The sequence below is a fragment of the Heliconius melpomene genome, chromosome 9 (genome assembly GCF_056956725.1).
Source record: "Heliconius melpomene rosina isolate 202511_hmr_F chromosome 9, ASM5695672v1, whole genome shotgun sequence".
NCBI classification, from domain to species: Eukaryota; Metazoa; Arthropoda; class Insecta; order Lepidoptera; family Nymphalidae; genus Heliconius; species Heliconius melpomene.
Genome location: NC_140397.1, coordinates 8794656 through 8806884, shown reverse-complemented (window position 1 = coordinate 8806884; position 12229 = coordinate 8794656). Strand labels below are relative to the sequence as shown.

Below are 12229 nucleotides of genomic sequence, written 5' to 3'. Positions count from 1 at the left end.
TCAGTTCGGTTAGCTATACCGATGTTATACACTTAAAATATCGTAATTTTAATAATTTGGGATTTTATTTAATATTGTTCGCAACAATTTATAATTATTTAATATAGAAAAATATTTAGTACGCGCGCCGGCAACTTTTACTAATATTAAGAACGGCACGGGTACTTTTTCTAATATTAAGAATTTCCTTTAGTTACTTTTACTTCTTTTGTTTGTTCATTTCGGTTACTCGGATATTTTTTCTAATAATAAATCTCCACTTACATTATTTTTTAACTTATTTTAATTATTTATTCTTATATTTTCGCGGGCGTAGCCGCGTCCGGGCCCACTAGTATTTAAATAAAATACAAACATTATCCCTTCATCAACATTGTTTATAGTTTTAAAAAATTAAAAGAGTTTGTAGATGGTGGCGTTAAAACATAAATCTTGATATATGCAGTAGACCGCCTCCTCGAAAGAACATTCCAGAATAACGCTAGCAACAATATGCGAGAGTGTCGAACGACAATTTAAGAGGCATTATTCCCCGCGGCAGTGGCGGCGCTACTCACCTCACTTATACATATTTATGAATAAAATAGCCAATTTGTTGAATCCCAATAATACGTAATGTAGCGCGTACGTGAGCGCCTTGTACAGGTGACGTGTGCGCGAGACCAGACCGGCCGACCGACGGTTTGACAGTTTTATCGACGGACAACTCCAGTTGGTAACCTATAATAGGCTCTCGAGTCGGCACTAACAGTTCTCTGGCACGCTTTCTCATCTCGTTATACCCACGTCTCGCTAAATGTTACTCATTTCAACGTACTTCAGAACCACATTGATCGCACGACAGTGTCTATCTTTAGATATAACCCACCCAACCTAATCTTCAATTGGTTTGTTTCAGAAGGATCTCTCGGACGACTGCGTGTTCGAGGAGCACATAGAGGAGAACAACTACAACACGTACTCTCGCATCCGCGCCGGCAAGAAAACGTTCCTGGCGCTGGACAACCGCGGGCGTGCGCGGCGTACGCAGATACCCGCGCGGCGCCCGCTCGGCAACCTGTCAGGCTACGCGCTGTCGCTCACGCGGCGTTGGGACGGGCCGCGCCCTGCGCAGTGCCCTCCACGCCGGCATCGCGGCAAGCTGAAGCGACCGCCGCCCTTCCACCGCAACTGCCAGCGCCGCGTGCAGAAGCAGAATTTGCGCAAGCGTAAGCACAAGAAGGGCGCCGACGCCAAGAAGAAGCGGCATCCTAAGGCGCGCAGAAAACATGACCACGACGGCACCACGTCCACCACCGAAGTGAGCTGGGACGAGTCCACCATGTCCACCATGTCCACCACCGACGCGGAGTTTTTTCGGTCGGCGAGCGCGCAGGAGGCGCAGGAAGCGCACGAGGCCTGAGCCTGCTCGCGCTGGCCGCCGCCGCGCTCGCGCATTAAGCCCGCCCGCCGGCCGCGACCGCCTCTGGGACGCTAATAAACGATATTATTCTACCAAAGCTGAAATTATCTATCTCAATTTGTATTCCTAGTTCGCTTTAAAACGTAGGTTTATCGGCAAGATTCCAAGTATCTTAGTGCTCGTGAAACTGTAGTAGGACCGACGCAGGCTGCCACTGCTCGCGAGGCGGAGGGACCCACTCGCAGCTATTTCCATCTCGCAGCGTCGAGCCGCCGTCTGTTTGATATTATATCGCGCCCGATTCCACTTCCTAGCCTTTAAATTTCCCATAATTAACCTAAAGCGCTGCGTTAACGGATGCGACGCGGCCGGCGGGTGCCGCTAACGACGATAAGCATATATCGTCACTGCAAATGGTAAATAGTCGTCATTTTCACTCGGCTTGAAGCTGATCCCGGACGATTGCTTTGAGAAATTACCCTTTATTTACTTGGGAGTCAGGCGAGCCAGCACGCGCTGACGCGACGTGTGCCGCGAGGTCCCGAAACGAACGAATCGACACGAGCAGGAAGTAGGGTTTTGTACTTATAGGAATGTTGAGGTGTAATTTCATAAGAAATTGACTGAGAAATATGACTGAGTAATGTAGGTAGTGCCGGTCTCAGAGTAGGCTATGATAGGGCAGAGTGCGGCGGCGGCACGGCGACGGGACTCTGTGGCGGGACGAACGTAACTATTAGTAGTTAGTTATAAAACGTGTATCTATAATTATAATAATTTGTAAATTATTTATTTTATTTTCCATAGAGAAAGTCGTATTTTGTTAACGTTTTAGTTGATTTTAATCTCTTGTCCCCTAGTTCCATCCGATGTAGGAGAGTAGGATGTCATACGCTTGTATTTTTAGTCAGCCTTATGTGTATTATTTAACTGTGCATTGGTGAGTGGTGAGCGGTGTGGGCGATGTCAACAGTGTCTCTTGCTTCTCTCGCAGTCTCGATGTATAATTAACATTTAAATAAGTTAACTATAACTGTGACGTTGTGACACCGCGACACCGACATTACGACACCGCGTCAGCGAACTTCCCCATACTACCTACCGTCGCTTATTCTCTATAATCTTTTACTTGCTAAGTACGCTCATTGTAAATTGAAGCAACAATTACAACGATATATGGACGCACAGTTCTGTCGTTAAAGCCGAACACACTGCCAGTAATTTACAGGGTTACCGAATAATCGACTACAAGTATCGAATATAGTTCGCTGATTCGGTGAGTGAAGGACATTGTGACTCTAGTGCGCGCGTAGAGCAGCTTCACGTCGCGGCGAGGAGAGAGTGAATGTATCTAATTAATTTATGATATACTCTATTGTGAACTGTCGACAGAAAACGACGAATCGATACTGGATTTGAGCATTTAATCAAATTTATAACTGAACGTACCGACTTCGTCGTTTTCTATTAAATTATTCGGGTTTGTTATCGATTATACCTGTCGTTATCGATATTGTAGATAAATTAAATGAATCGATCTTTAGATGTAGAAACAGTATTTTGGTATTGTGAAAATCTCCGTTACAGTACCTAGTTTTATAGTTTTTATATTGTATAGACGTCGTAAGGAAATTGTGTACTTTACTATCTGTAACGTGGTCATTCGATACCTAATTACTTACAGGCTCGCCTCCCGTTGACTTGCTTGCTTGAATGTAACTGTCAACACGAGAGACGTGTATCGAGGATCGTGTACCTACTTGTCGTTTTGTAAAAATATCATTTAATTTTATGTTATTTATACGTATGTGCCATAACCTACTTGTAATAGATGTACCGGACGTATTCTGTTTCGCACAATGTAAATCCTTTCGAACGAAGGGGAAGGGACGGGATGTGGCAGGAGTCATTTGTCAATTTTAATACTCTTACATTTATTAGCCCATTTATGAAACGGCTCGTGGTAACTAGAATAATAAAATGTAATTATTATTAAATTAATGAACTGAACAAAGGTAATTCGAAATGTACATATACTCCTAGATGCGCCGAGTGCTAGAGGAATGCTTTATAATCTGTTCCCACCAAACATGGCTCCTAGCGCCCCACCGGTCCCCTGCGAGTGAGGGGAGCGTTGAGGGGGTCTAACAGTATTACTTAATTAACTTCGATACCTTTACATTTTTACAATAATTATTATAATGTATTCGCTAGTACACTATACGAAGTCGAATGCTCGCCTTTAAATTCAAAAATCATTTAAATATACTCGACACAGAGTCGATGTTAACCCTGACGTAGTTTTACCAAAAGAAGATTGATCGAAACTTTTAGACAATAACTTTTTACAGTCTCTTATACCGAAAAATAAATAAAATGATTCTTAAAATATTTATGTTGTTTTATTTCAACAAAAAAATATTATGTAAAATAATAATAATAAAAATGTTTATTTTGTAAATTATTTAAACCCTAATTAACCTTCCTTGCACTTTCAAGTAATTAAAACGTATCTATAGATTTAAATTACCTTTAATATCAATATAAAAAACTTGTACCTGAACCGAACTGAATTACATTTTAATGAAATTACTTTTTTGTGACAGCATAAAAATCTATTGAAAAACTATATTTTTCTAAAATATCAAATAGAACAAACAATCTATGGCGTTAAGAACCTACTCCATCAGAGAAAAGGCACGAGTGCACAATGGTAAAAAAAGTATGATGCTAAATTATTAAACTACAGTACCAGTTACATTTTGAAATCCATTCTAAAAAGACGTACCTAATTTAAAACTTACATATTAAACATATTAATTATTCATTTGCGAACAGAAATTCTGAAACAAATATGATTTTTTTAATATAAATCTAATGGACGATAGCGTGCAAGCAAAGATGCAAGCAGCGCATCATGTTGCTTAAAATTAATAAATACGTATTAATAAGTAACTAAACAATACACTAACATGGTGTATAAATAATAATTAGAGTAAGTTCATCCCCACTCTGTAGAAAAAATATTTTTAAAATTATTTTTATTTCCTCGATCGGTTAGACAAAGTGTTGTTTTCCTCCACTTAACACGCAACATCTTGGAAATTGCAAAAACATTACATACCATTTTATAATATATAAAAGATACACTAGCTAAACTTTTAATATTTAGTGCTATATGTAAAAGCGCAAATTAAAACTATTCTATAAATAAATATTTTTAAGTATACATAAATAAAGTTTGATTTTGTTTACATAGGACCACCTCAATCACAATTGACGTAATGTTCCCAGAACAAACCGAAATTAAGAATTTCCTTCTTTTTTAAAAAATAAACATCTGTACATTATATTATCACAAATGTGACCAGACTACCATAAATGCACTACACGAGGTTAGGATTAATAAAACTGTAGTACACTTTTAAAGAGAATATCTATAATAGTTTTATTCATCTCCTTAAAATGAAAATTTGATATAGTAAATTATAAAATTACAAAAAAATATTTGTTTTAATTCTTGTAGCTGATGTAAAAATAAAATTTTGTTTTTTATTTTTGAACATGAAAAATAATAAATTAAAAAATTGCGTTCTGTTATTTGAATTTTACATTTCTTGAATCTTTTTAACAAAAAATGGAAGGCGCTACAAAATGTAAATATTTTTCCTTGCTCAAATAAAATAACATTGATATTGAAGTAAATTTATCAAACACGCATCGATTTAGTGTTATTTTATTATTGAAAATAAATATCTGCCACAGAACGACGTACCACAGACAACACAGAACTCGATTACCGAGTGACGCGCGCCGCCATATCGCATCGAGTGAAGGCCGCCTCACGCCCGCCGAGTGTCGCTAGTCGCTACAATCGCGTTCGCCATCTTGTCTGCAGTGCGCTATCAAAAATCGATGCGTTTTTTATTCGAGTACAATTGAATAATCATCGCCGTGAACCCGACCAATTGATCAATCACTAATCGTTAATCGATATGAAGAAAACATCATCGCTGGTTTGGCGTTTCTTCGACCGGCTTCAAGAGGACAAGCGCTGCGTGGCCGTGCTATGCAAGCTGTGCGACACTCAGTACAAGTACTTCGGGAACACCACCAACCTGCGCACCCACCTCGTCAACAAACACCCGATCCAATGGGACCTGCTGCACACCGGTAGCCTCGACGAGACCGCGTTCAGGTCGTTCGACGACGGCGACACCAACCAGTCGCTCTCCACCAAACGGAAGAAGTACATAAAGCCCTACAAAGACAGCAACGTACGTTATTCCGTTTCCGTTGATCTTAATAACAGACGAGATAGCCGAAATGTGTCCACAGAGAACTCGATGCCAGTTATCGAAATACAACGGGTATTTATATTCTTAAATGCATAGGTTATTTGTTATCAGTGATTACACTGCCCGCCGGCATCGAATAAGAGCCCCGTATTGCTTCCTTGGATCGATTTGATACAGTCGATATTTGATTATTTATATACATTTTATCACTATTATATATGTAACGTAAATAAAACACTCGAGTTCATAATAAGTATTGTATTGGCTAGGTAGCCTGACACGAACTAAACTTGTCATATATAATTCCAACTTACCCACTTGAATTTACTTTATTATTCAACAAAGCAAATAAGTACCTACATTTAAATCTACATGACAATCTTTGACAATTCCTTACTTTATATATGACAATCACTGTGTTGCATTGCGTAATATTTAGGTATTTACTTTTTATATATATTTACTTCAATGTATGTACTTTACATTTCATTTGATCTTAATACTAAACCCAATTCAAAACTACAAATTATGTATCTTTCTAGTGAGTTATAGTAATAAGATACTAATGGACATCATTTATTTTATAGGTAGATGTGTTGGAAAACTCAGAGACAGACAATGAGATGCACAATGATGTAATCACAGGTGATAATGAACCAATTAGCATAGTGCGGCAGATGCATGGCAACCGAGGATCTGATGAAGAGTGGCTCAATGATGATTTATATGAATCTGTCGAAACATATGAACCACAACGCAAAAGAATGAAATATAGAAAAATCAAACGCGAAGTACAATCACCACCTGCCAAACCAAAATTTGTGGTGAGACACAACAATACAAATTACCAAAGGCCTGAGAGAATTATAATAGATGGGAGTGAAAGGAAAGATGAATATTCTGTTTTCGGAGAATATGTAGGTAATAAGTTACGGAAGATGAATAATGTTCATGCAAGAGGGAATGTGCAGCAGTTGATAACTACCATTCTGTGGCAGGCAGAGTATGGTCTATATGACAACATGGAGACTGTCAAACGAGTACTGCTACATTCCGTACAAGAAATGGAAGTTGTCCATCCCACTATGGAAACAATTATTGTTCAAGCCCCTCAAGAGGAGATTGATACCAAAGAAGGTTAAATTGTAATTTTTAGACATTTATTTTCACTATAAGGGGTTAAATTGTTGGTTATGATATCAATAAAAAAATCAATATTATGTTCTGTGATTCATTTTCTTTACCTATTCACTATGCCTATATAACACTAACATTACCATTTATTAAAGTTTATAACTGAAGATGTATATGATTTAATATAAGAAATAGCTTTTTGAATTATGCATAAAATTAAAATTCACAAATTCAATCTATAGTAGTAGTATTGCAGATATACAAATAAGCGAAAGCTGCCCAACTGTATACTACAAATTATTTAGTAAATAAAATCAAAATAAGCACTTCAATTTGAATTGTTTGTACAGTAGTTGTCTAATAATTATCTTATAATATCTTAATAATGTAAATGTATTCATAACCTACATACATTCTTGCAAATATTATAGATTTGCGTTCTCTTTCGCACAAACTAAACGTCAACCACCCGTTCTGCCAACATGGCGACGTTAAGCCGCACGTCGGGGAAATTATTGCAAAAATTACAATTTTCATCGAATTTAACGCGTAATTTACATAATTTTAAGTGTAATAAGACTTATAAATATGTGTGGAAGACATGTGCCTGTGTTATCGGTGGCGGAATTTTAGTTTACACAGCAAATTTCAATCGTGGAGGTGTCGTCTACGCGCTAAAAACTAAGGTGGGTATTTTATATTTAGATTGTAATGTAGCTATTTATAAATGTTTTGAACGTCGCTGTGACCAAAACTAAAAAAGTACTTAAAGACTACAATATATGAATAATAATGATAAGAAACGTCACTCTCATGTTGGTATTGATTAAAATGTAAACAAACGCACCCGATGATGATTTAATGATAAGTGATAACAACGTTTTATGCATTGTTTTTCTATTATATATCCGCCGATTTTTTTATATATACGAACAACCTTATTATGACTAGCTTTAATCTTCAGGAAAAAATAAACAATTATATTTTGTTTATCTATCTTTTATACTTTTATCTATCTATGTTAAGGAATATAATGTAACTTGTTGGAGTTGATATTTTTATATTGCATAATTTTAACTATACAATAAAACTTATAAAATGTTTCCTTTCTATTTTTAAATATTTTGGTAATTGTACTTTTTTATTAGTATTAGGATAAGAATGCTTGATTTTTTTTTATTTATAAAAAGTTTTCTGAAATTCTCAGTGGAGTAGTGCCCGGGGCAAGATGGCAAGAGGGAGCAAGGAGGAGCCTCCTTGCCGAACTCACCACGCCTATGGAAATTCTTATATGCGTTCTAAACTATTAACATTTGGATAAACAATCAAAAAGATAAACCAGTTACTAACTGCAACATTTTTTATGAGTTTCTATATTACCAAACTGCCCTTGCAACTAGCATACTTATTTGGTATGTCAAATAATTTAATGAAAAAGAAATAAATATTTTTATCTTTATGTAACTACATTTAAATCATTAAATATTATCAATGGTTTACTTAAACATGCAAGCAAAAAGGATGCGTATTGAAGTCCCACAACTTTAGACTATTTAAATTCCAATTCAAGGCCTTTGTTGCTCAGTAGGACTGCGATGACTAAAAATACAACACTTATTTCTTTCAATTTCTTACTGGAAATAAATTATTTTTGCAGTGTTGAAGTGTTGAATACCATTTAATATGAAATTTTATAAAGTTGCGCAGAAAATGGGAACTGGGTTAATAGGCAGGGGCCTACTATTTCAAAATTACTTATGGTATATGGAGCCACATTTCTTATACACTGATTACAATTTTGATGTCATAGCTAGATATATGTATTTTTCATAGAGTGATAAAATTTTAAGTATCAATTCTAATATAACATAAAAAAAAATACAGACAAATTGATAACCTCCTTTTCTTACAGAAGTTGGTTAAGAAAAGACTATACGTTTTAATAATAATAATTTAAATGCATTTTCGTCATAATCTTAATAAATACCCACCTTATATATCTCAAAGAATTTGGAACATAAATTATTATTTCTTTTACATCAACTCCACGCTGTATCCAGCACACAGCAGGGTAGGCAAAAGAAACCTAGTATTCAGATACTCTGTTCCCCACTTTCTGCCGAATTCTGGACGCATTGCGTGTTGAGTGGCGACTGGTGGCGACACCAGAGCAAAGAATTGGAAATATAGATTCCTCTTCTCTCCTGCCTATTCTACTGTGTGCAGGATACAGCACTTAGCTGATTTTTTGAAAGTATTATCTACTCTTTTATCCACAGACACAAAGAAATGCCAACTATAAAATAAAACCATAATAATAATTTTCTTGTTTTAGAAATTATTTTGTAATACTAACAATTAAATTTAATGGAATATAGTCAAACGATAAAATTTGGTCACAACGACAAAATGAAATATGTATATAACTTCACCTCGCGTAATTGCAATCCTCTTTAAGTCATGAATTTCTATACTCCATAAATAGTAGTATAAGATAATTATTTACTAAGTTGTCTTTACAAGATAAAAATATAAGCCATATTTTTTTTTTTTGTTTCATGCTTTTGTTACATGCATAAGAGGGGAGGCAGAGCAACCTAGGAACTTAGTATTACTACACTCCGTTCCCATTGAGACCGTTCCCCATCTTCCGCCGAATTTTTGATGCATTGTGTGTCGAGTGGCGTAACTGACACGCTTGCCTCGTTACCAGAGCGAGGAAATTAACATATTAAATTTCCTCGAGTACGAATCGAACCCATAACCTGTCTCATTTACAGTCGCACGCTTGTACCTTGCGCCCACATGCGTAACAATAAGAAAAACTAGCCAATTAATTATCTGTCCTAGAATTTTTATAAAGCCACCAGAGGATATATATTAAAACTATTTTAAGCCATTCTCTTTTTATTTCTCGCCACCCGGCTATTAAATCCTGTCCAATATTAATGTTAGCGATTAATAATCACGGATCTACGTGAGACTCCTGCGACTCCTGGGTCTTGGAGTCCTGTGACCTGTCCGCGTCAGTGCCGGTACACGTGTTAATCACTTAATGGTTTCCCGCGGAGTGGAGTTAATGAGGCGGTGGAGTAATGATGACTTTTGATTCCTTTTTTTTGGGGTTCCCCTTTTTCTTATTTGTTGAACGTGTGAGGCAGATCTCGTAGATAAGAGTGGTTTCGGGTTGTATGTCTGAAGTAAGTAATGATTCCTCTGAATGAAGTGTAAAGGATGCTTGTGTTTTTTTTTACAAAATTGAACTATTAATATATTTTTATAACCTATATGTAATATAATTTGGCTAGGTTTTAATTATAGTATACGTAGTTAATTCTGACGTTAATTGTAATGGTTGTGGGTTCCATATCCACTTGAGGGAATGTTTATTTACAATTTTTTTTAATTCTTTGCTCTAGAAAACAAAACGTGGCGTTAAGTTGCGCCACTCAACACACAGTGTGTCGAAATTTCAAATTAGGGAAAAGGCTTTAGGATAACAATTTATAATGCGATTATCAGGCAAGTAGCTGATAATAAATTATGTTTTATACGGAAGTTGTTAGTTTCATTATTAAGCATTTCCTAGACGCATAGTCCATCAATATCTCTTAAGCTTTTCGATCACTGTTGTTTATCCAAAAGGCCGTACGCATCTATTTTTAGACACACACTGTGTGACCTTCTAGCCACGGAATTGTTTTTTCTTGCAAAAATCTTTATTTTAATCGATAATTAAAACAGATTTGGTATCTGCCGATCGCATCTCGGTGTTCCGCCCGAGCGGCTCGAGTGACGCTATCTACGAGTATGTATGAAACGTCATGTTCGTGATTGAACGATTTGCTTGTCCAGATATTATAAGTTTAGTGTCTTAAATATAGGAAGGCCAACCAGGTAATAAGACAAAGCCCGGGGTCGGATTCCGAGACACAAAATGTCTCTGTTTACCCTGCTTTATACGGAATACAGTGGGAAGTAACAAAAATATACGTATAGAGAGAACAAATATTGTTATGAACCTGTCAATAAAACAAGCGGAGACGTGTGACGTGTGCACATAGGCATAAAAGGGTAAAGAGAAATATGAGAATATATGAGATCAGTGTATTGTTGTTCTTATACCTAATTAAAATAGTGCTCAAATTTTGTTTTCGTTACGGAGTTATCGGTGATGTGGTGAAGTTAGGAAGTATGAATCATTTCTATGTATCTTTTTCAATTTTGAACAAAGAGCAAAAATCTTGTAAGTACTTAATATGCTTACCTATAGCTAAATAGTATAATAGTTTTCTTAATAAATATTTTTAAGAACAGGGTAGATGCGTGAAAATAAATAATGGTTCTTTTACTACTTTTAAAGTTTCGTTTGAATTGTATACTTTCACTTATGAGTATCTACTAGAAAACGATATGCGAAACCCAATATCTCACATTCGCACAATAACATCGATTTGTGTAACACGTAGTGCGGTGCGTCACTCGCGCTCTTATTTATCGATAATGTTCATATTAATCTCGATTTGCTGTCGATGCGGTCGCTTTGCGGCGCCCGCCACTTTGTAAGTCCTGTCATTAGCCTCGCGCCCTAGGACACTAGTGATGCTATCTGGTCAACTATCGATACATTTTCATAGTAATATAGTGGTACGTTTAATTTAAAATATTTGTATATTCATCTGTTGTTTTATTTAACTTTCCATGTGTCTCAGGCCTTGTTATTAGTATTACTCAATTATTTTATTATTAGTGATAATATTTCCAATTAAAATATTCTTATAATATATGAAAGTTTCTTCAGGTTAATAATAGAAACAACCATTCGGTTCCAACACTTTATTGATTGATACCACTGTGCCGTAAAGTAAGTGTACTTGACGAGGCTCAGGCAAGGAATGAATCCCGACTACTAATTCCATGCCTTTTATTAGTCAAATCAACAACTATCTTGACAAATACAATTATAATAAAATTGTGTCATTTGACTCCACAAAATATTACTTAAAAATTTAAGCCAAAGAAAATAACAACTTTATTTTTTTATTACATTATAATAAATTCACAACGCTAACATATATTAGTAGTAGGAGTTTTTATGCTGTGAATTGCTGTGTATTATAAATAGTAAGAATATTATACATACATATGTATAAAAATGCCTATAATATATTATACTGTTTCTTTTTTTTTTTTTTTTTTCGGACTTGAAGTTAATGCTGTTAGCCCTATTGGCCTTTACAGCGACACCGGGTGGGTAGGGAAGAGAGTACTCATTCCCTGAAAAATTGCAGGCACTATGTGGCTGCCTGTGGGGGAAAATATACTGTTTCACTAATGCCACCTTTATATATATGTATGTACGTTGTAGCTCGAAACGACAGTTCCCCGAAAATTT

The 12229-nt window shown here is 36.0% G+C and overlaps 3 protein-coding genes across 8 annotated transcripts in view; all 3 read left to right on the top strand.

Annotated features, from left to right (window-relative positions):
- Positions 1–3793, top strand: part of bnl (fibroblast growth factor branchless) — a 111162-nt gene extending 107369 nt beyond the window's left edge. Inside the window, exon 3 of one of the 2 annotated variants that reach the window (XM_085189994.1) lies at positions 902–3793. In XM_085189994.1, the coding sequence (XP_085046120.1) occupies positions 902–1402 (501 nt within the window). In that variant the 3' untranslated portion in view covers positions 1403–3793. Of the gene's footprint in view, positions 1–898 lie in introns of both variants that reach the window. The other variant, XM_085189993.1, reaches the window with a different exon arrangement.
- A 1436-nt stretch (positions 3794–5229) lies between these two features.
- LOC146536492 (uncharacterized) lies at positions 5230–6920 on the top strand. Of its 2 annotated transcripts, none has more exons than XM_085189990.1 (2): positions 5230–5772; positions 6288–6920. In XM_085189990.1, the coding sequence occupies exons 1-2, from the start codon at positions 5398–5400 to the stop codon at positions 6840–6842; spliced, it is 930 nt and encodes a 309-aa protein (XP_085046116.1). In that variant the 5' UTR covers positions 5230–5397; the 3' UTR covers positions 6843–6920. The 2 variants fall into 2 exon arrangements, with proteins under 2 accessions (XP_085046116.1, XP_085046118.1); XM_085189992.1 differs by having other exon boundaries at positions 5236–5679.
- Positions 6921–7277: 357 nt separating this feature from the next.
- The window catches only part of MICU3 (Mitochondrial calcium uptake 3), a 78357-nt gene continuing 73405 nt past the window's right edge, over positions 7278–12229 (top strand). For 3 of the 4 annotated variants that reach the window (XM_085189987.1, XM_085189988.1, XM_085189986.1), the window contains exon 1: positions 7278–7520. In XM_085189987.1, coding sequence (XP_085046113.1) covers positions 7317–7520 — 204 coding nt within the window. In that variant the 5' untranslated portion in view covers positions 7278–7316. The remainder of the gene's footprint in view (positions 7521–12229) is intronic. The other variant, XM_085189989.1, reaches the window with a different exon arrangement.